At 29.5% G+C, this 26,424-nt stretch overlaps 1 protein-coding gene across 3 annotated transcripts in view; it reads right to left on the minus strand.

The window, feature by feature from the left end:
* Positions 1-25,876, minus strand: part of LOC116770984 (fasciclin-2) — a 60,607-nt gene extending 34,731 nt beyond the window's left edge. For 2 of the 3 annotated variants that reach the window (XM_032662648.2, XM_032662649.2), the window contains exon 1: positions 25,450-25,875. In XM_032662648.2, coding sequence (XP_032518539.2) covers positions 25,450-25,516 — 67 coding nt within the window. In that variant the 5' untranslated portion in view covers positions 25,517-25,875. Of the gene's footprint in view, positions 1-25,449 lie in introns of all 3 variants that reach the window. The other variant, XM_032662646.2, reaches the window with a different exon arrangement.
* Between the last annotated feature and the right edge of the window lie 548 nt (positions 25,877-26,424).

Raw genomic sequence — 26,424 nt, forward strand, 5'->3', positions numbered from 1 at the left:
CCCGTTTATTATTAATTGATATAACTATGTTAGTGGTAGGTAATTATTATTTCTATTATTAATTTTATTAATGATTATTTCGTCAGATACGTTTAGTATGTTATATTAGTTTATTTTTCTATTATTTATTTATTAATTAAATTATTGTAAAATTATATATGTCTGTAATGTAAGCCGATATTTGTTTTTTAATTATTTTAATTTTATTCATGTACACTTGGTTTCCAATAACCTTTTGGGGAAGTAAAAAACTGCATTCAAATGGACAGGAACAAAAACACAAATACATTTGTAATATATTTTCTGTAACAGTATTGTTGAAAGTCGACTTTCTCGAAGAAAAATCAGACAATGCAAACACACGCTTCGGCTCAACATTTCCCTATTGGTACAGTATCTATTCATCTGGATTCATCAAAATTCAGCCAGTGTCATAGGAGGGTGCCAAGGGGAATCACCGGATGACTTGTTATGGAAAGGCGTTACGCATTCATTGAGTGCGATGCCACCCACGAAGTATCTGCATAGTATAATAATTTATCACAATCTTTTCTCTTTATTTTACATAGTTTTTTTAAAGGGGAACAGAACAAATTGGAACTAGAAACGCAGCCAAATATGTATCCACAAAGGAACAGCGAAAATGAGGTTAGAACACATGGCCCTGATAGCGTTTCTTTGTTTGGCTTCCAAGTTTCTTTGTCCTGTTGGGTGTTTATAATAAAATAGGTTAACAGAAACTTAATGCATTACATATCTAGTGCTATATTTATACATACATACATGTGCTATATTTTAACCATAAGATTTGTGTATCCATTAGTAGAAGCTGCTGAGTTGTTCCTTTGTTGGAACACTAACAGTTGTAAGTCTCGCATTTGGGTTCAAAAGCACGTATGTTCTCGGATAGAACGCTGATAGATGCATATTGCATGATTTGATTGAGTACTAACAAATCTACTAGCTTATAGAACTACTGAACTTGATGAAACGCATCAGTTTGTATATAATGTGCAATGGATTGTGAACATGCAATATGTAGCTGTGATTATCTATAATCAAGCGTTTTATACATATAAGTGAGACGACTTTCTAATCTCTATAATACAAAATAATCAAAATTCATTATATTCTTTTGTTTATCCAAAACTTTCGAGCATACTCATAAAGGCGTAATTGCATTTTTTTTAAGTTCAACTATTGTATATTTAGGAAAATAAATAGATTTAAATATGTCATTCCTAATAAAAACTGGATTTATATTTTCAAACAGAACCCACCACAGTATATAAATTATAGAGGGTTAGTTCCTGAATAGGAAATCCGAAGTCAGGTCAGTCAAAATAGATAAATCAACTGTGAATCTAAGTTAGATCGCCTGCACATAGTTTTGATTGCAATAATTATTTGCAATTCCAGCATCTTATGGAATGTCCCGCAGATGCAGTTTCTCGGTCACTAAGTTATTTCCAGAAAATTCTGCCGTCAGTGAGTATGGTCAAACTCAATTAAACTTTGAATACGTAGAACTAACTAGCACTATCGGTTAAACTTATGATAGGCGCAATCTATTAAGGACCGAAAAGTATTAGAATATAAAACTATAAATATATAAGAGGATAAAAAGGATTTATGTACTGAAAATATTATTTTAATATTTTATAATTAAAAATATTTCTTCTACTATAATAGTAATAATAGAGAATCTATTATGTTACTTCCAATATAGTCATAAAAATTCGACTTTGCTGATCGTAATATAAAATATTGATATCAACATCTTTGAAATAAGATTCATAATTAAGTTTAAAAAAAATATATTTTTAGTTTTTTTCTTCTATTTTTCTATTTTTTTTTTAAATAACTGTTATTTTCTATTGAGATGGCCTATGAATAGTAAGGAAGGGTTTTCGAAGGATAGCCAAAGTGTATTTTGATAACAATAGAAACCGTCTGAAGGCTACCAAATCTTATGCTTAAGGGATCGTAAAGGCAAGATATAAATAGCTAAGAAACTTCACTAACAAAGACCAACTTAGAAGCTTAATCTTCAGTAAAATTTATCAAGATGAGAGACTCCTAAGTTTAGTAAAACAACATTTAACAAATTCAATAACATTTTATCACAACTTAATTCTATTATTGATAAAAAAACACCTTATAATGCCAAGAAAATATGTCACTTGGTAAGGGCACGATAGTTTATTTGACAAAGCGGCTGAGACTCTATTGTTCGAATCACTTTAATTTATCATTTTATGTCACTTCTCTAAATTAGAAAGTTTATAACGACAACTAAATGATTTTTAGTTTAGGTAATGCTTTTACGTAATACAAAAATACAAAATGAATTCAATATTTAATCAACCCTATTACGTAATTGTTCATCTCGTATGGAACCAAACCACCGGTAAGATTGATTACCTTTTATACCAGGTATTGCACAAATTGGCTGCAGCTCAATTTATTGCTTACCATAATTTATACTTTTGTTACCTAAAATGTTACCGAAAGTGGTAAACCAACTTCATTTCATTTACGTAAGTGCAAATAAATCTATCCATAGTAAATTTACTATTTTGTACTCTTTTTAACCTTGCATCGAAAAGCAACTATATAAAAAATTTGCATAAAATCTATCTGTGACCACGACCTTCCAATTATCTAGAGGATTCTACGTCTAGACATTGTATAATTTAATATGTTATTCCTATTCTTACTTGCCCGTAATATTTTTATATTTATATTTGAGATTTTTACCAAACAATTGAAACTCGAGTCGATGTTCTGACCACTACAGCTACATTGGATTCAACATTTCATTTCAATCGGTATTTAAATTGACAAAGTCAAAGTAACAATTGGAACTGACAACTATTTAACTATTCATTATAGGTATCAAAATTTAAACAAAGTTTTATTCTCATATTTCAATATTTATTTACTTTAAACTAGTCAGGTTCACGACCCTTTTATATGAAACCTACAAGTTGAAAACTCGATAAAAATCTCTACCTGATATATATTGAAAATATGTTGAAGGAATCCATATAACCGTAGCCTGTACCTTTGTGAAATCAAGCTTTCCTAGGGATTCCTTCGAGCGGGATTGGTTTATACGGTATTTGTTAGAAATGTAACTCTGTAGAGCTAATACGTGATAAATTTAAATAAATTACGAGGCAAACCAGACTATCGAGCAATAATTATTACTACGAATCTCGTTTGAATTTAAGTGATTTGTAAAAAAACGAAATGTGAGTTTCATTATATCCAATAATATTGACAAAATTTCTTATTTACATATGACATGAATGTAGTACTGGAATAACACGGCATAGAATAGACTTCTTCTCTGAAGTGACATTCCCGATAATGTCTAGTCCTTATTATAACGTGAGAAAGATTCGAAATAAATTTTCAATAGAAAATATGAAGACAGCTGTTAAGATTGTTACATAATGTAATCGTGAAGAATAATACATACGTGCAAATCGGAAATTATAGTTTGTTTGGCATACGCGGAAAGTTCAGAATTATACGAAATGCTCATTCCTCGATTAAGCCTATTGTACTAAACTTTTAAACCACTTCAAACATCGCGTTATATTATTTTTCAATTTATATTGCACATAAATGCATGTAATTTTTTTTTGTACAATATTTATATATATGCATGTTTTCCATTCTACAAGATACTTGCAAAGCTTATAAATGCTGAGCACTCCACATAGCAGTAAAGACACGGTGCAAGTGCTTGCACATAAAAACTTCAAGCGAAACTAAAATTGCTGCCAAGAAAAAGAAACATTTTTGTTCCCTGCAGCCAAAACAACTTTGTTTGGGCATTTGTTTCCATAACAAACAAAGGAACGGGTGTGAAATAGGAGCGGGTCAGAGTCGTGCCTAATCGGACTGCATTGAAAAAAAGGGTCCAATAATCGTGCCAAATAACGGCGACTCAGGATTAAGAGCTCATTGTGATTATTTCGCAAGACCTGTTGATTTATATGACTCATTTGTTCTTTGATATTTCTTAGCATTTTCCTGTACGAGGCTATGAAATATGAAACTCCCTATTGTTAGAGCAATAAAACGACGCAGAGCAGAATTCAAGATGGTAAATCTAACATTTATATTTTACGACAAAATTCTTGCTTATTACAAAAACCATTATATGAAGAGTATTTTCTCAAAAAGATAACTAAAAGTGTGAGAGTATAAAAAAATATTACATTAGAATTCTTATAGTAGAACTTTTAAAATTATGAAAATAATGAACCGATAGCGCTTCTATCTCTCCTGAAGATTTATAGCGAGAACGTCCTCAACAAATAAGCAATTTTCATATAGAAAATCCAAAAAAACATGTAAAAAAAATTACTTCTGCAGTCTTGACAATTTTAACAACAATGTTATAGCTGATTTCTGTATATATAACAGAGTCTTAAACACATGGTTACAGGTCAATTAAACGGCGTCAGTCTCAATTCTAGTTGAAATTACTTGTAAACTAAACACCAAGTGTTTGACTTGTTCCATTTGATTCCTAATAGTTCTACTTTGGTTTGAAATATAAGGACGTAGCCTACATATCATGTGTAAATTTAGCAAAATATTTATAAGGCTAATGATGCTAAAGAAATATTATAATATTTCATGCCATGTTTATATATATATATATAATATTTTTATTGTAAATTTAATTCAAATGTGGTATCTTGTAACAAGAATTTTTAACTTTATTTAAGAGATTTTTCATCAATTAAATATCATTTATGAGTCGCTCAGCGGTATACCCTGTATATAAAATATTACTGAAAACCGAGAGGTCTCGCTTGTGTAGAGGTAAAAAAATCTAGGCACAACCTTTATACTTTTAAAATTAGCAGCGAAGTGTTATCGATTCCATTCTAAGAACTATTCAACATAAATATCTTAGAGTAATGAACTTTGGCAGGAAATATTTGATTCCAAAATTAGTATCGTTTCCCATTTATAAATACGAAAACACAGACAGTTGTACGCACGTTTAATACATTTATGGTTCGCTAAATAAATCATTGCACTTAGGTTCTGAGTAACAAATACAAATAAAGTAACAGCCACATACATTTCAATAATAATGTGAATTCAAAATATGTAATTTACGTATGGTTGCAATTAATGTTTAGATTAATTTATGGTTTCTCACTTAAATGTTGTAACATAATTAAATTTTAGTTAACAAACTAATATCTAACATATTTACAGTGTATTGCTCACACAACTAATCCAACTGGCATAAATCGCGTTTGATTTACGCATTGTCGCATCGAGCCATGTGACGCTTATGCTTAGCTCCAGATAACATTGACATATTATATAATCGGAGTAATTATTTTTCATATCCGCTCGAATAGCTTGATCTCTAAATAATAACATTATAAATAGTTTATTAAGACTAGTACAATGAAACTATCGTAATCATAACAATAAATCTTTTATAGTCACTAACAAATTTTAGTATTTTTTAGACGTTTGGAATAACGAATTTTGTTTTAAATTTAGATGGGTAATTTTATATGGTTTTCTGATGGTCAACCATCAAACAATTCATTCGCGCATGTTCAACAACATGTGTTTCCAAGTAGCATGAGTTTTGCAACATGTTTTTACGCACTGTTTAATCGCAAAAACCGTTACCTGACAGCCCGCCATGTGTTAGTACAGATAACTAAAAAAAAGTACAAGAAACTTCAAAAAAGTTGCGTATATTTTCTGTGGTCTACTGTTCATACTTACTTACTATTGTTCTTGTTTACTGTTACTGTTGATTGATTTCCATTAGAAATAAAATATTCTTCATGATCGGTCTGTTTTAGTGATTTTTTTTTTATTTAATTCAAATTTATGACAAATTGGTATAACAATTTATCATTTATATATTTGTAAAGTAGGCCTAAAACTAAGGATCGACTATTTGCGGGTGGCCCCGTGTACAGTGTACACTTGCTTCACAAAAACTTGTTTCTAGATTGTAACGACACAACATTTCAATAGCTATCCCCTGTCCTTGTATCCGTCTATAAAATTTTATGCAAATATAAAATAATCAAAAATTCATAATTACATTTTGAAATTAATGCTCATGTTGGAATTAATTTATTATGAACAATTATTATCTAAATTGTCTTCTATAACAATAAAGAAACTATTAAGAAAGAAAAACCAGTTGTCAAAAATTTATATGAAAATTGTCTATTAAATATTCCTTTGCAGCTAATATAACCATTCCCTTAATTACAAGTTTGAAGAGACCAAGTGACACTATTTCACGTCGTCAACTCTATATACAGGACGCGTTAAACATTCAAGCAAAATGCAGAAAACAGTATAGTCAGGTATTTTGTAAATGACGACAATTTTTTATTCATGTTACTACGCTGTAATTGTACCACTTAAGTGTACTTTTCGTGTCAAAGTGTTTCATTTTTTTTTTATGTCTCATTAAAAACTGGTTTTGTCCTTTTTCATTTTTATATATTTTTACTCACGCGTAATAATAGGCTGGACGTGAACGAAATTTATAATATATTTATTAAAAATTTTCAATAACTTATAATCGTATTATAGTGTACAAGTTTTTGAAGATAAATTCGTCTGTGTGATTATGAAATAGAAATATTAAGTCTGGTATTATGTTACGAAGATATAAAATAAAATCTGTATAAAATTTTATACTTAACCGTAAAGGTTGTTACCAAATGAAATAGTTATATAAATTCGCTTTCCCTTAGAAAAGCAAAATAACGCTGTGAATTGGAAGCAAACTACTCGTAGAACCTGAATTGTAGTATCGATAAATTTCCGACACTATCAACACTCGGCCGCAACCAAACTTTTGTTATTTCCCCGGTTTGCCAAAATACTTTTGATTAAAGTTGAGATCACTGCAGTATGGCTTATATAAGATGCAGGCAATCAATAATAAATTAGAAGTGTTAAATAGAAGTTTAAATTTATTAATCTTAAGAAATTATTATTTTCAATATACATATATAAAACTTTGAGTACATTATTTATCCTGTAGGTATATAGTTCATTACGTATATCTGGATATTTTATTACGGCTATTAATTTTAAGTTTAATATATTTAAATTATCTTCTGGAACTTTAGTTGTTATGGAAAAGTATTTAAATACCTTAATTAAAAAAATCAAAACAAAATAGTTTACAAGGCCTTGAATTAAATTAATTTTAATACTTATAAGAACTTGATGGAGATAATAGTTTTAGAATCGTTTAGACCTAAATATAAAGCATGATTACTCCAGTTCAGGGTTATTAAAACTGAGTTCCAAAAACTTCAGAGCCGATGCACACCAATCAATCCAAATAGTATGTTGCCGTGGCATAAAATGTTTTATATATAAAATGCGCACAATATGAATTAATCATTATTTTAATGATTTCTTTTCTTATTTTTTTTTTAATCAACTCGTAAATACAATTTACATTTCCGAGAATATTGTTTTTTTCAACATAAATGTATGTTTTATTTTGTTCGCGATTGGATTGGCAATTGGATGGCGATTGGATTAAATTTTATTGACGATTTCTTAATAAATGAAGCAATGTTTCATCAAATAAGTATGAATTGAATTTTTTAACAGGCTCTGCAGTTGAATCGTAACTTCCGATAACCATTCATGTTTTACTTAGTTTCATCAATAACAAATTTATTGATCAAATAAACCCACTTTGGATGTCTTGATGTAATAAAAATACACTTACTGCTATAAAATGCAAGCATTTGTATGAATTTTAATGATTAAATTAAAAAAATAAATATTTAAATTGTTCCAATAAAAAGATATAACTGGATTAGGTGTTCCAAATTTTCATATATTTTCTTATAAATATTTATCATAATTTATTTGATTATATACACATACATATAATATATAACAGGAAAAAGGGTATTTAACTACATAAAGGAAAAGGCTTTATAATTTTACGATCTCCTTTGTTACAAATTAAAGGGTATGTGCCATGAGTGAGTGAAAAACGTAACATAATATTCTTAACAATCATACTAACCTTAATTGACATGTAAAATATTTAAATTACCATAGAAGATTGCAAGATATGACAGCATACGAATTAAGAAAGCATCAAAAATTCAAAATTTTCTTTTATTTCTAACCATATACATCATCTTATAATATAATTAAATAAATCACATTAAATTTTTCATGTAGTAAGACTAAGCAATATTTCGATAATTCAAAAATCAATAAAATTATAATGAAAAATCCACAAATACTCTTTATAAACTCATTTGTGGGAGTTGCACATTAATAAATAAGCACTTGGAAAATATCGATGATAAATTAAACGCAACAATTTACGTTGAAAGCCTCTGTATGAAATGTTCAATTTGCAAACATATCTGAAAGATTACAATGAATATTGGATATTGGATAAATGCTATTTTTGTCTGAAAATACATTCAGGTTTTATAAGTCGTAAATAGTGATTCATTATTTTCATCTTGGAAAGCAATACACAGCATGACGTCTTTGGTTAAATCTGAATATTTATGTCGGAAGGCTCTTGGATGACTAATGGTAAAATAGCCCTGTATCTTTCTTTTCTTATTTTTATCTTATTGCCAGACACTTGTAAGACAGGAGTCGAACTTCGTTTAAGTTTTTTATTTAAGACTACCTTCCTAAGTGTTCTAAAATATAAGGCATCTGGAAATAATCTTAAAAGCACGTACTTGACGATAACATTCATAAAGTTTTTAAAAATAAATTAAAATTCAGAAGCCTAATTCCAAATGTGAAAGTATTGAAATTTTTACAGAAACTATTTAATATTAAAGAAGAGCTAATTTTAAAAAAATCGGGTTTTTTAACAGTTTATAATTAGGCATAGCTTCTGAATTTGATAAATTGATGTTAAATTAGTTGTCAGAATTACATGAAAATACATTCTCCATTAAATTTTAGTTATAAATATAACTTAAACAAGCCTCCAGCTATTTTGATTGGAACTTCAACTTAGCTCTATTAAGGTCAATTATATTTGACATTTCCTAAGGTTTACAATTTATTACAAGGTACCTAAAATAGAATTGTATTACATGATAAAGTCTAAATGGTCTGTCATGTGACCAAAACACTTCAATTCTATAAACTTGATTTCACCTTTGTGGTTAATGCTAAAATTTTCAAAAATTATAAAACCATTAAAGGGCTCAATATAAAATTTTAGTAGTTTTTCATTACAAGAATAGTATAACGTCAATTATTCGTGAAGGTACGAGGATAATTTATTTCGAAAGAACTTAAACTCCAAGCTTCGCTGTTTTCCAGGCAAGTATATATTTAATAAAGACGATTTTGCAAATAGCCAACGAAATTTTTTTATTATTTTTTAAGCTAACCCTGAATATTATGGATAAAAGACTCTTACTTTATTAATGGTTTGTTTTCCTAAAAAATAAATTGTTATTCATTGATAAGGAGTGAATGAATTAATTTCATCCCCATTAATAAACGTTGGAAAAGATACAATTAGATCCATTGCATCAGGGGGTTTTCGGAGTCGTCTCGTAACATCGTCGAGAGACAGGTAATGATTTATAAAGCGCGAGGCTCATACAAAGTAACATTAGACCACATCAAAATAAGAAAGGGGCTGTATCAAAGGCGGTAAGGCATCCCAAGGGGAAGAACCTTTATTTATGGTGCGCCTTTGTTACTTCACAGGAGAAATATAAATAGTTCGCGCTGAAATATCGAATGCTTTTTGAGGGTGAGATATTGTAGAAAATTAATGATGTGGTCAGTACTTGGATTGGATTAGGGTGTATGGGATGCTAAAAGGCTTGGGCGGGTTTATTTGGCTTTGTAAAACACTAACACAAATTGGGATCAAGTTGAGAGGTTTACTGATCTGAAGTAATGTTTTGTCTGCCAACACTCCTCCCTTTTATTGCAGTTGTTTGTGCACATTTTATCTAATTGTTATTTTGTGTACTTGGACTTTTATAACAGAATTTTATTCTGTTATGTGGAAATTGTATACAAAAATGTATACAATAGAATACCAATTGTGTACCGGATATATATTCAATGTTTATTGAATATAAGTCATTTAATTTATTGCAATATTAACATAAATGAAATCCCGAATTTTTAAAACTTCACCATCAGCACTTGAAACAATTCAACTAGAAAACAATTTTAATGCACAATAAAAGTTTTACTGCTATACGGTGGCAACAACTGCGGAACAGTCATAAATATCACCCAAATATGATACGTTTGGACTATAAAAGGAAACTACAAGTCCGTGATATAAAATAAAGCTTTTTAATATAAACTCATACTGAATACAATTTCGATATTTTGGATGTTTTCATGTCCTCCTATAAAATATGTAACATAATTCATTTATATCTACCACAACAAAAACGATGATATAAAATACTGAATTTAATATCCATATTTTGTAAGTGTTAATGTGTTGTATTAAATCAGACTATCATTGGGTTACACACGATTAAATAAAACCAATACAACAAACGTTTGCCGTTGTTCTTTTATTATGTGAATATAGTTTGTTATTAATCGATGAAATAGCGGGTCATTCACCCTCATCTAGAACAAGACAATAAAGCTTTAAATGTTTCGTGTCCATAATTCATGATGGGTCGCCTTCCATCAGACGCTCTTGTGATAAAAATTCCTTACATGTCAACCGTTAAACGGAATAAACTTGAGACTCATGTATGTTATATTAAAAATATAAAGATTTTTAAAATTCAATACCAATTTACAAAGACATTCTTTGCCTCTATGTAGTAATAATAATCATACGAATTTATTAATAAATATTATGGAATGAACAAAGTTTAAAAAAATATTATACTACTAAAAAAAGAAATATCTCTTCGAAATCTTTTAACGAAATATCATCGTAACAGAGCATTTCGCCAATATTACCCAAATCGAATTACACGTAAATTAACCATAACATTTGCGAAACCGAAACGAAATTACCTAAAGTAAGTTACAAACAACAATTAGTGATATATTTTAAATGGTCCTTTTAAAAATTACTTTACAAAAATATCGTTGAGAAGGAAATTTTTTAAAAGCTTTTAAGGTACGAAAATACTTGAAGAGACTTATAAATTAGAAAGTGCTCATACATATATATCTTTTAATTTTTCTTAGTTTTAATTAAAATCTTATCCTCCCATTTCCTTGAGGAACTGAATTTAATAATATCATTGTATAAAATGAATCCGCAAAGGAGTAGTAGTAATAATTTAGAATGAATTTATAGTAGATGTTTCAAACATTTAAGAAATTACCGTGAACTACATTAGGGTGAACTCTTGGGATTACTTCCCAACAAATCTCCTATACGGCTCATTAAATACAAGATTAATTTACCATTAACCCGCTGAGTAATCTTAGTGCTCAAAGAATATCAAAACGATGTAAAATTTTATAAATCTTTTTTTTTAAATATAGAAGTGTATTATTTATACCAAGAAATGGATTTATTACCCTTTCTATATTGCAAATTGTATTTAATTATATATCTGTGTGTACTTACAGAATAATTTAACCGGGCTTACCTGAAAAATTTAATATTGAGATTAAATATCATACCATAATAAGGCCCAAACAAAAAGTTATGAATTAAAGTAATCGTATGTAAAATAAAGAGTTGTGCATATGTTGGAGTGCATTAATTTATGAAGACAAATGTGTCGGAGCGTGTACGTCAATTAAGAGATATAGGGGACAATGTCTTTCAAATTAATGCTGCTTTACGATGTACTTCTAACATTCATAGCTTTAAAAACTCAGACATTAATAGGATTAATTTATGACCGCAGTGGGTGGTTTAGACAATTGATAGCCGGCATAAAATAGAGTAGTTGAATTAAACAAATATATTTTTTCATATTTGCAGTATATAAATAATGATAATTATGATTGATGGTACTTTTGAATTAAATTGATGGATTATAGGACGTGGAAACTTTTAAATTTTCGATCTGTTCACAAAAACAATATTTCAAGAAAATTATTGATTTTTATGTACAAAATATGATTCAGCTGTATTAAGAGTATAGTTTAAAAGTAAAGAACCAACTTTTAGTTTTTTTTATTTATTTATTTGACAATTAAATAATAAGCGCAACAAACCAAAAAATAATTCCTCAAGAAATTAATAAATAAAATAACAAAAAAGGCTTGATAGCTTCAGACCAAGTTTAACCCTTAACTGGCACAAGTAGCAAAGCCGATTAACCTTAGCTATAAACGTTTCCTTAACTATTAAGGTTTCCTCACCACTAGGAACATAGCGTAAGGAGTTTTAGAACGACATATAAATAAGTATAATATATATATGTAACCTATATTGGCGGCAATCAAACGATTTAAATTTACTGGTAAAGCGAAATCAATTCCATAACGTAAATTCCTAGACAACCTTGACTAGTATGCTAGTATGGTATCGTCATACACCAATTGTTTTCAATTTTTGACGGGATCAAATTGGCATTGACTTCATTGGATTCAATTGTTTTAATATTGTCCAATAATATGTTTGTATTTAATGATATTCGAGTAGCCGAGAATAAAAAAATAGTACAATAAAACACCGTTCATAACCTATACACTTCCAGTGCGGAATAAGTCCTATGAGAAAACCATATTATAAAAGCCGGAATGCATAAAACTCCTAGGATAAAATAACGGACACGAAAAAAATATGGACCGGCTGTGTGAAATTGTATGAAGAGTTATTAATGCTACATGAATTATGCAATATTGGTTTTAAGATGTACAATGTTCTTTATATATCTGAATCAAAATTCTTTAAGCAAAAATAATACTAAGAAATCATCACTTATCAATATATCTCTTGGCCACTTTCTTTTAAAAATAAATCAAACACAATTATTGGGTACAATTTTCATCAACTTTTATTAAATTTTATAGTTCATTAAATTTTGGAAGAGCAACCTACAACTCGGCGATCAAAATTTCTAAAGAATATTTATCAAAAGGTTAACATTTTTCACCAAATAGCTGCATCGGTTTCGATGCACAAAAAATCAAAGCACTTGACTGGCTGCATGGCCCCACATAGCCAGGGGAGACTTGGGACCATAAAGCGAGCCACTTTGGCGTCAAGCCAACCAGAGACTACTTATTTAACCTCATTGAAAGGATACGTTTTTAGCTAAAGCAAGAACACTTCAATCCACCCGAGTAACGATCTGATTTTCTGACAGTTTATACCTAAATTCTATACACATAAAATAATGCTTCATAAAAAACGACTTAAAGTTTAAGCATAATTTTGTATAGTTATGTTTGTAAAACATAATAATAGTGTTCCGATTTTATCCTATAACAACTTCTTGAACATTATAATTAATGCAATAGCTTAATAACAAAGTTCTAATGTGTTTATGAAATAGTTGGAAGAAAATATGAACTTTTTAAATTTACTAAGAGCTATGAAACTTGCAAAACTGGTGAGTTTACAAATATTATCGTGCATAAGTAAGTACATATTACATCAATCTATAATCATATTCATAATAAAAACTATTTTTATTAAAAGTATAAAATTATCATATTAGACATATTATTTTAAACTATAAAGGTCCTAAAATTTTTGTTTGAAATTTATAGCTAAAAGTATAATCATAGCTACCCAAATAAGAAAAAAATTGCATATTTTTTTCTCGTGTGTTGTACCTAATACATCCACACAACAACCTACTAACTTGAGTAATTTATAATATAGAAAATTATTTTTAATAAAATTACAGGATTTTCATTATATAAAGTATTACTGATAACCAGATATGATGAATTGATACGCTTTTAGACTTAAATATATTATAATCTAGAAAAGAGGAACCACCTCCACAAAGAACAGGATGTACCATTTGCAGAGAACAATTGAATTTCAAGTTGTTAAACGCTGCAGAAATTCCAGCTATTCTTCTTTTCTTTGACATCAAAATCTCGAAATAGCTTCGAGATTTGAAATTCAGATTCATAGTGATTTTTAATTTCATCTTACAACCTAACCTCCAGACTCAGGTAGCTGTATAAAATAATGATATACTGAGCGTTAGCACATTTGGTATCACGACGTTTCACTGTTGCGCCTTTGTATTTCAGACATAGTATGGTAAAAATTTCTCTTATTGAGCTAATTGGGCGTGTAAGTGCGAGCAAGTGATACAATCGTGTCTTTCATTACCCGTTCTCTGCATCTTGTTAGGTGTCGAGTTGCTAGTGGTCAAGATGTCTGAAATATGATATCACGCTACATCATTTTACTTGATGTTATAAAACGGACGTGCTATGAAATCATTGAACAAATTGTTGTTGTATCCATATATATAATGACATAGCCGAACAAGCCAATACATCATGAAATGTACTAAGTATGCATATGCATAGATGCATATTCGTATTTTTGTAATGAATGCATTACATCTAAGACGTTCATAACATGTTGCTCTCACATAAGAATGCGTTAAAAAATTGTCATATTCTTTGACTTCACCACAACACACGTTAAGATTCGTTTATTCACTTAAATAGTAAAATAATAATCATTTATTTATGGGACATAACTGTGTCTGTGAAGTAAACAACAACAGTTAAGTAACTGCCATTATTATTGTTATTTACCGCTATAAATTCATTAGGAATACGCCAGGTTTATACTGCGATGAACATTTAAAGCGCTCACTTGTAACAATATAGTTTTGTTAAATGAGTCTAAAAGCAATACTATACTATTTAGATTTAAATATGGTAGAAATAATTATACTAATTAATAAAATCTATCTGGAATGATTTTTATTGGACGCTAGTTTGCATGTATAAATTTTGAAATTCATTTTTTCCATATCAAACCTCGAAACCCTTATTTTAATAAATAAACCATTTGGTAATTGCTGAAATTGCAGTTATTCCGAAAGCGTACATCAAACTTAGGTACATAACGTGTATTGCAATGCACATAATTCATGGTCTTCCAAGACAATGGTCAGGGAATGTAATTCAAATGTGGGGTCTCGATTCCATTGGCAAGTCTTATAGGGTCTGACGGTGACAGCTTAGTGTGCTTTTATATATTTTTTTATCACTACGCCCTCTTCTCAAAATTTCATTTCACCCAGTTGCATGAATACTTAAAATAAAAAATCTGAAAGATAGCTTTCGAGCTTTTATACCTTTAAAAATTAATATTCTTTTCAAAAAAGACTTATAGAGGAAATTTCCATTATGTTCTTTATCCTTAAATGGGAAACCTCACAGCTGTAATCCCAATCACCAATTAACCTAAAAACGTAAGCTCATTGTACAACAACACTTATTTCAGTAATCTCAAGTCAGCTATCGAGGAACATCTAAATCATGACAATAATATTTCCTTTAGACAATCATACCAAGTGAACGTCGTAAGCTAGATAAAGTTTTCTAATAGAATTATACAATATTTGTTATTTACAATACATACATACCGTTTGAACAACCAAAGTCATAGTTTCTCGATATCGAGTCAAAACGAGAACATTTCAATTGCTTTCGTATTAAGCAAACTCTTCCTTCAACTTTAATTTCGTAAGCACGTCATAGTTTGATATCCAGAAAGTAAGTCAGAAGCTATTGAAACATCATCATTATTGTATGTTACATAATCAACAAACTTCCTCTGCCCAAACCAGTCCCTAATTGTTGTCCCCTTTATTTATTCAAAGTAATACGATACGTCATCCACACCAATGTATATACCGGATGTCATACTCGTTAACGTCAATATACTTATTAACAAGCCAGCTCCGAATATTTGAACAGTATGGTAGTATATAGAAGGACAAAACTTGAATCGATTTCCGTAATGTTATGGGGTTGTTTAGAAAAGATATTAAAATAAAAACTATGTTGCAATATTAAACAGTCAATATAAGTATAAGCATTTAGACCCATTGAAGTCGTTGTAATAAAAATAATAATGTACGCCATAGAAACCAAGGACAATATCAGACCAAAAATTTAAGATTAACAAAACGTTTATAAAACCTTTTATATGTGTAAGTTTATAGCTCTCAGTTACGCGGTTATATCAAAATGTTCCTTGTTAATCTCTCTATGAGATTGAATTGTGATGGAATCTTTTTACGACACATTAATACTTAACTATATAAAATAAAATAAAGAAACTTGGTCATGAGATAAATTTCAGAAATTTATATTTAAAAAACCATCACAAAATATTTCAAATCATAATGAATATTAAGCTCAAGATATTACATCTGTTAATTCAATATACAATCAGAACGTTATAATGTATTTTAAACTTCACAGTGGGGTGTTTAATGGACCGTGTCCAAAGAACGACACATTAATTTTGATAAGTCAAACATAACTAGGATACATTGATATTAATTCATACAAACTATATATCCCTCGCTTGATAACAATCTACATAATTAACCTCACCGACATTCCGTCAGGCAGTGCAGTTTCAATCTTACGAACGAATGAAATGGAACTTTGTGATGCGGTATTAAAGTCAAGTTTCGATTGAAGATAAAAGAAGTACTTGAAATATATTACACTTATCGAAAGCACTGAAAGATGCAGAAATCTTGAAAGGTCATTAAACTTGCATTTGGGTTAAGCTTGGGTCGAGTGGTTATCAGTTGGCGAATAGCCAATGTGGCTTTATACGATAACGTTGTTGAAATCATATCGCCATTGAGTTGTAACTAAGAGGCCGGAACAAGGAACTACAAGATGGAAATAGCGCTGTATTATTGAACTCCACTCTAGAATTAATTATAACATATTTTATGTTATTATCCTGTCAGAGCTCGTAAATGTTCCACGTTTGACCATTCAGGTATGTAGAGACTATACTGTTGCGAGTTATGTACCTAATACACCACGTTAAGCGAATTGCTCGAAACTTGAATGGATTTATAGAATTTTGAATTGGAATTTCAGTTATTGTTATAAAACTATGTGATTTATGTACATCATTCGTAGCAAATTGAACTGAATTATTATGTACATCAATATTTTGTGGTTTTTCTGTACGTTTCATTAATCCCTGGATCACTCAGATTTTTTGAACTTGAACTCTTAGACATGTTTTTGTTTTTCGACTAACAGTAACGCTATTAAACAAATCCTGACCATGTGATTGACTGGACGTTCTAAAAAAGTAATAGCGTAACATTTTTTTTTTTGCATCAAAGGCGTTAACTTGTACAAAAAAACTAAAAGGGAGATTTGTTACAGATAAAAAATTGAATTGCAGAACCTGTACGAAAAAAATAAATAAAAGTTCTGCATCGCATAAAAAAAAAATGATATTCGACTCATTATAAATTGAATTAAATATAACCGTCATAAAATTCGGATCTTATTTAATAAGTAATTTAGTCTTATTTAAAACTATAAAACTCATAATAGTTTTATATTATGGTCAAGTCCATTACCAGAGGACGAAGTAATAAGGGTATGTATTTACCTTTTAGTACTTCCATTACTAACACGAGTGGCTTAAACTTAGCTTTCAACACTTACGTACATATTAACTTCTTTAAACGTCAACATAAAAGGATTTAAAAAGTACATCTGTAACAATGTTTACAAATATCATATTGAAACGTCGATTAAATTTTATTTTGATATTATTTTTTAACAGGTCAATATACCTCACCATTTATATCGCACACATGTCATATAAATTCTACCTTAAATGCACTTAATTCTATTAATAAAATCGAAACACGTTGCCATATTGCTCAGGCACGCTTTGGTTAATGTTAAAACTCAATTAAACCGTTCAGTGTGGTTGGCTCTGTTTATCATACCACTTATGGACTTAAATAGTCGCGGTTAAGATGCTAGTGAATCATTATTTGAATAACAATTAATTATTTTACTGTTGATATATGAATATCAGTAATGATAATCTCTTAAAACATATTTTGTAGCATAATGAACTAATACACGAATTTCAAGTCAATGTAATCTTCAATAAAAATGTGAAACTACCAATAGATCGCAACAGATAAGCAAAGCGGAATTTTCTAACGGTACAGTGAAATACTGCACTACTTTATTGCCATAATAAATTACATCTCCTATATATGCTATGCTTCCTATTTTTACATCACATTTTATTCTTTTATAAATCATTATAATTCTCATAGGATTTTTATAGTATCATAAATAAATTATTATTTTAATCGTCTCGTGAACTAACCAGAAAGATTAACAGTGCAATATAACTGATGTACCCTCTTTTACGAGTTTTCGTCTAATCCTAACAATATTTAATTTGAACAAGTGGCCTGTCATAATTTCGAAGTACTGAAAACTGCAATGCGTTATTTATAATGATAGTCATTACAATATTCTGAATTTAGAAACAACAATACAAAAAAAAATTAAAAACAAATAACAGAACAAAATAAACCTTCTCTGTTGTCTAAACAATATGACGTATATGGCACATGTTTTCAGTGTCTCAGAGAATTCAGATTAATGGGGATAGATAACAGTGTTATCGATAGTTATCACGTTACTACATTATTTACCTGAGATACGTGATTTTCACGTTCTTTATGATTACGTTGAACAATGACCTGGACGGCAAAAATCTAGATTGTAAAGAGCATGAAAACATTAGCTAAGTACAATTACAGTAACAATGGTGAGAAAGTGCACGGAGAACGAAATTCACGGCTGCGTGGGAAATGTAATGCAAATCCCATTTTCTCTTCACTTTTTGTTTACTGTCTCGTTATTTACTTTTATTTCTTGTGTCTTCTTCTATTAAATATATCCTTAACAGCTATTTATGGTCTTAAAAAAGTAGCTTTATAATTATTTTTTTTCTTTTACAGACGCCCATCCTGAATGTAAGTGAAAGACGTAGACAGTAAACTCACTACCCTGTATAAGCAAGACCTTTTCCTCTTTCATCTCATTGATCTAAGCTTATGAATGTATATAATATAAATGTTCTTTTATCTTATGTATTCAAAATGTAACATAATCCCTCTGTCGATAATACTAAGCACCGTCGGGAATTCGGTTTTGAGTCGATTTTTCGAGAATCATTTATCAGAAGTGAATTTCAGTGACAGCGACACATTTGTACACTTCATGCGGCTCTCAGTAAAGCATGAAAATATCGATTATCCATACATCACTTTAATTTCGATTACTTAAGCGCAGATCCCCAAACAGATATATCTGTAATCATTTAACCAGATCCCCAAAACGATTAACTCATAGCGTAAACATTTTTATACATATATTGAAATAATTATATGACGGTTTTTCTGTTTTCTTATTCGTGCAGATGTTATATGAATATTACATGAGGCGAGTCGATTCGATTGACCGATAATATATTCGAAGAAAAGATCCTCTTAAACTTACTCCTAAATTTATTTTGTGAGTCAGAGAGCAAGTCTGTACCACTCATTATTCCAATCCAGTTATTTCCCACACTTAGTTTTTAAATAACCTGATAGGTTCAACCTTCTATCACCACGATCAATAACTTACGCGATCATGACCTAAAAATAAAAATACACCTTATCTGTACAATATCCAACGGAAAATGTAGCAATTTTTATATTCCTTTTTAAGCTGAAAACATATGTTGCACGACTTTGGGATTGAATTGTAATCACGTCACTCAAAATATCCTACATTACATTTATAAAAACAGAATACCTAAATGGTACACAAACCACATCCTTACAAAGGGCTTATCAATAATTCAAAGACGTGTGTCGAAATACACATCTAAGTATAACATGTATTCACGCATTTGTTAAGAGCATTCAGAGAGACTTCTCATAAAAGAAATTCGTGAAAGATGTGGCTTCGAAATGAGATAATAGACTAGCACTGACAATAGAACCTAAGCAATAGACTCCGCAAATATCGTTGTTTGTATTAACTTAATATAGCTAGTAACATAATTAATTTCACAAAATAAAATGTATCACTTGTAAAATCGAAACTCTAAGTTATAATCAAGGTAAAGAAATAAAACATAGTTGCTTTTCCATTTACAGAATCATTAGGAACTTCACAATTAAATCTATATCATTAAGCGCAACATAAAGGATTTGTTAGTAATCCTGATAAGATTTACCCCTGTCTACTTTTCTCACAATCTCGTAGCATAATGAACGCAACATAATTATTATACTATTTAAAGGAAAACCTTTCTCTATTGAATGGATTTGTACTTTGATACTTATATAACATAAAATGCCGATATTTAAACCAAACTTAAACCATATTTCTACTTAATTAATTAATGGATTTTGCATAAATGTTAACAATACTTCAAATCACTTTTACAAATGTCCAATCATTGTTCTATTATAATTATAGTACATATAAATAAAGCTTAACTTATAATAATACATTTTTTTAATATTTTTTTTTTTTAATAATAAATTATTTTCCACTTTACCTTCACAGAAGTCAACATAGGCTGTATAACAAGAGGCCCTACAAATATAATATCGTTAGAAACTCAAAAAAGTAAAATGTCGTGGAGACAACGGAGTAAGATAAAATTATATCAAAGGGACGTCTAACAAAAGGAAATTTTCAAGTTTATCAAGTTTAGGTAATGACATAAAATTTATAATACACATATAAAAAAAATATATATCATTTTATAAAATGTAGAATAATTTACAAAAAAAAAAATATTACATTTTTCATAAGGCTAACATGAAATATATTTTTTTATAACAGCGCTCATTGAAAATGTATATTCATTGTCCTGGACAGCATTCACATGCATATTAACTGCATATTAAATGCTTAAACATTAATGAATTGGTTTTTTAAATTAAACTAATAGTTTGAAAATGTCTGACATTTTCGTGTCGTCGGCCTATGATTACGGTTGCTACAGAATAAACCGGAACGTTTTCAATGTATAGTTTTAAATAATAAAATTTTCGATACAACATCCGATAATATTAGTTTTATTGTAATGAATTTCACCGAATGCCTTAGATGTCATTAAATCGTCTATTTTTTAGTATTGGATACGAATGCAGGATATTAATACATCAGATTTATTTAAAGTAAATATCAATTGCAATTTCAAAGGGAATTGAAGGTGCGGTAATTCAAACGAGTATTATTTCCTTTGTAAGTTTTCCATTTCGCAAAAAACTTAAGCTGTTTTTCCACAAGATTTCTATCTCTTGTAATTCCTTTCAAGTTTATTTCCTTTATCAACATGAAAATCGTTTCGATTAAAGCTACTCGTTTGACAATTAAATATCTGACTTTAGTTACTGAAATTAAAACTTGTTGTTAATTACGTTGACAATTCAGTAACATGTTAGTTTGTAGTGTTAAATATTAGTTTATAAAATTATAACCATTAAAATCTCGTGTATTTTAATGGAATGAATGGCATTTTGTCTAGTTTAATCGTAATGATTTATTTGCTTCAAGTTTTCATATTTCGATATCAGTATTTAAGTTAGGTTTTTTTTTTCCTTAACTTCTATAAATAACGTATTCATATATTATTTAACAGTTTTTATTAGAAGAATGCCTTTCCATTCTTTTTAATCTAAAGATCGACGATACTATTAATAATTTTCAATTTCTTTCAATAAAATCAACGATCTAGTAATGAGTCGAGCGATTCACATTGCAACAGGCCTCTCTCATATACAAGTCAATAAAAGTATTTTACGGCCGCTAAATGCACTCCGCGCCAGTTAAAAATCATTTCGTCGTCTGTTCATAACCATTATATGCTTGATACTATTAAAATGTATAATAATTTTGTTACGAAAACAATCTCATTAATAACTCAGATAATATAAAACAAAAATTACTTCAAAAGTGAAATTAATGACCATATACAATTTCCAGGACGGTTAAAATTAAACCAAAATGACGGTCACACCACACTTGGCCGATATCAAAGGAAAACTGTTGTACCATATTTCGCATATAAGGCCTTGAATGGTTTATTCACTCTGTTCTATATTAAAATTAGATATTCATGCTTTTAAAAATTCAATTAACAAGCGTAACTCATGACGTGTATGACGCAATAATTATTTTCTAGACAAGACATATGTATTTATAACTTTAGATTGTATTACCTGTAAGTTATAACATTAATAAATACACATAATTTAAAACCTTGAATACCGTCATCGTCAAAGAAAAAAACATTCGGTTACATAAATTAAAAATACTTCAACGAAATGGAACGTCGTCTGGATGAATCCTTAATAAACAATGCCAATGGTTAATTTTGGGGTATCAAGACTAAAAAAGGCACGTCTGCCAGTGAAATGGCGGGAAAATGCGATGTTATCCCCGTCAAACCGGTTGAGAGGAGCCTAAGAGCGACAGTGGCGCCACCGGTTTGGGGAATGCGAGATGTAAAAGCGACGCACATTTATTATATGGAAACGGAAACGTCTTACAAACAGCGAAATTTTCTACATGATACTGAATAAAAACAACTTTAAAGGCTAGAATATTATCAAATATGTATACGAATAATTGTTCTGAGTTGATAAATAACAAGTCGGATTACGATTGCGATCACCGGAAACAACGCTCCAATAAATGTCATTTAAAACATTCTCTATGGTAACTTTTTAAATATATGAAATAATTTTAACGATTAAAAATTCTTTCGGACTTTTCAATATATTGAAGCCATTAAATTATTAAAATTAAGCAATAATGGCTATGTAGAGTCGAATATAAAAATTTAATATTTGCTTTTCTTAATAACTACTAATAAATTTTATATGGCTTATTATATTCTTTTTCAATTTTTAAAAACAATTAGACAAGTAAAAACACATGACTATTTATAGTATGTTTGTTGAAAAAAAATCTTTTTAGTATCTAAAATATTTAAAAAATATATACTATACAAAAAACTATTAAATATTAAAAGAAATTCTTGCACATAGCTATTTATAATTAACTACAGTATAATGATTTTCGAACCACTGTACGATATTTGAGTGAAAATTATTTCCCTAAATCTGTAACAAAGGATATTCGCGAAACGCCGACGAATGTGTTGCATTAAATATTAAGTGATTTGGTCTCTCACACAAAACTATTTTAAACGTATGCCGAGCGCAATCATAGTTGTGATATCACGTATAGTAAAACTGTATTTACGTGTTAACATGATGAATGCCTTGATTGTCTCCGACCTAGATCGAGCTTGCTTGATAAAAATTAGATTTACGTGAGATTTGATACAGAAGAATAATAAAACAAAATTTTACTCATCTACCGTTAACGCGTCCAGAACAGAATAGATCACATTTAAAATTAATTTATAATTTATTCTGCTCTCTTCAATTTCCTACAAACGATTTGGATCAGTTGCCAATCAATAGTAATGGTACTGAGTTCTATAAAAATTTAATCTGATCTGAATTGAAGTGAAAGTTTGATCAAAATTTAACGTTACTTGCTCGATTTAATCCTATTGTTGTGCTAAACAATTTTCTAAATCACTATTCTCGCTTGGAAAGAGAATCTATAAGCGATTAAAGCTCATAATCTGAACTCTCTACAGCTCCTTCGAATAGCGATAGTGTTTTTAGTTATTTATGTAGTAATAAAAATTGTTAAAACATTATAAAATGTGACTGATAAATTTATTTAAGTGGACTCAAATTAACTCTTATGAGACCTTCATAAAATTCGATTTCATTCCAGCTATCAAGAGTGAATCATAACGTATTCATGCGGATATAACAATAAATTCAATAATATCAATATTTCGAGTAAGATGATCACGTATAGCTTCGTTTGAGATGAAGAGTTAAATAGAAAGTATTAATAATATTGCAGCTGCTTTCGCCATTGCACAATCACTTGCATTAGATCCCAGTAGCTATTTATGCCCAGGAAACTGTTTTAACTATTATAATACGAGGTAGAATTACCCGGGCATTTCGTTTAACTTCCAACATTGGATTATTGACTACCACGAATATCCTTTTGAATTCACACAAACCGGTAAGTAAATTTTCATGAGTTTCGTTTATAACTTTCACGTTTTTATTCTCTAAATTTAATATTAAATTTTCTTAGAAATATCATTGTTATAATTATATCACACGGTATTTTGAAAGGACGGAATAATTTCTAATATAATTAACCTTAAAACTTCAAGCATAACTATGAAATATGTGGGAATTTGAAGGAACGTAAACATTTTAACATTACGGCGCATGCATTAAGTGATACAATCTTTACTGCGTGAATTAGACTTTTGGGGGTAATGTAAGTTGTAATGTGTGATGTAATGATCACTGATGATGCCAGTAAGGAGACTTCTAAGGGCTATTAGGATAGTCCAGTAAACAACTTTAGACGACAGGGATAATGGCTTAGAAGACATCGTAAATTCCTGCAGATTGTTTTAAACGTTTCTAGATTAAGGTCGTAATGAAACTTTGTAAGGATCATATTATTGTCAAATCATGGCTATCAAAAATAATTTATATTATTCTTTAAATAATTTCTGAATACAAACTTAAAAATTCGAGATTTGTTCTAAAAATGTAATTGTGCTTTCTGTTTTAAGTCATTAAAACTGCTGAGGAATTAGCAGCTTTTGTCTAAATCACTAAAAGTTATGCACAGATGGTCCATAAATTACGTGGTGAATTCTCGATGATCCAGGAAGGCTTCCTTCCGCCATTTTGCTTTTTAACGTGCAGCAAATACTGGATGTCGGTTTTTGCAACGCCTTGCAACTTTCTCCATTAACGTTTAAAACTCTTGGAAACATCTTTTCAAGATGTAATATTTTTAAATCATTTAACAAAAATTTACAATTAAAATTCAACAATAGTATTTTACCGACTATACCTTTTTACTATTTTATTTTATAATATAATGATTGATATTTTATGTTTTAAAAATTAGAAGAAACTACTTTTTATAAAAATGTAAAGATACTTTCAAAAATTCTGATATCTTTAATTAATTAAAATTTTTATGGGAATTAATTAACTCCTTTTCTTTAACAAAAGTTCTTGTTTATTTTCTTTATTTAATATATTTCAGTAGCATTCCAGCTAGAAATATGCTTAAAATCGTCACAATACTTTATAACAAATTATAAACATAACCTCGATAAAAGTTGAATGAATCATTATCTCTAACGTAAATGCCAACCTAATCTGATTATACTGTTGATAAAATGTAACAAGCACTGTTTTACTAGGACGATACATGAAGATGAAATACAAGCATATCCAATAAGAAACTTGTAAAACAACAATGTAATTCAATATTTTCAAACCATGTTACCTGTTATAGTTGCTAACAAAACCGCCAAAGCCACCACACCTGTCGCTCTCGCCCGATAGGACCTCATCTTGTCTCTTTTTTACACACGCCTCGATGCGCTCTTATAAGCAATTGTAAAAGAACGTAAAATTCAAACAGCGTCACCAACGGTATTTGTCTTATTTCTTCGACAAGAACAATACACTAAGGTTTCTGTAACACCTACGTCAAGTGATATTAATTCACAAAATGCACTCTATATAGTCATTTAACATTTCAAAATAAGTCTGAAATACGGTATTTTGTATAGTTCACTTGAGTACATTGTGGTAATTTATTATAACGCAACTCTGTAAGGGAATATATTTGTAAAACTTGTTTCGTAAGTCGGTTCCAAAGCGAGTGAGCTAGAGCGTACGTCCGTTCCTTGGGAGCAAGGATGAATACTGGCTCGCTAATCCGCTATCGCACGTTCGCTACGCTGGCGCCACTTGGCTGTGGTAGATGAAGTTGGAACTAAAAGGCGTCATAGACTTGCTCGTTGGCTTGTCTCTTGATAGGTGATAGCTATGCGTGACCAAGATTGAACTGGTCCATAATACAGTAGTCGTGATATTATTTTCTATGATGATTGTTCGCGAGGAGTTAATTACTCACTAGTAATGCTTTCCATGTAATCAGTGCTCTATACTCTATGTTATTATTTAAGAAGGGAAGGCCAATAATTACATATAATAACTTCGAGAATAGTTTCCCAAATTATATATAAATGTATGAAGGCATTAGTTTTTGAAAGAAATAAAAATGCAAAATTATTAATGATCACTTTATTCGTTATATCCTAAAAAGTATGTCAATAAAATAATGACTAACTCTGTGAAACGCGGGTGAGTCACACATTGTTCTCATACTGTACCCTGTATGGGAAGTGGCGCTCGTTAATTAAACCATTAAATTATGTAATCATTAATACACTAATTAATATCGCTATTACTG

Source organism: Danaus plexippus, chromosome 7 (genome assembly GCF_018135715.1).
Source record: "Danaus plexippus chromosome 7, MEX_DaPlex, whole genome shotgun sequence".
NCBI classification, from domain to species: Eukaryota; Metazoa; Arthropoda; class Insecta; order Lepidoptera; family Nymphalidae; genus Danaus; species Danaus plexippus.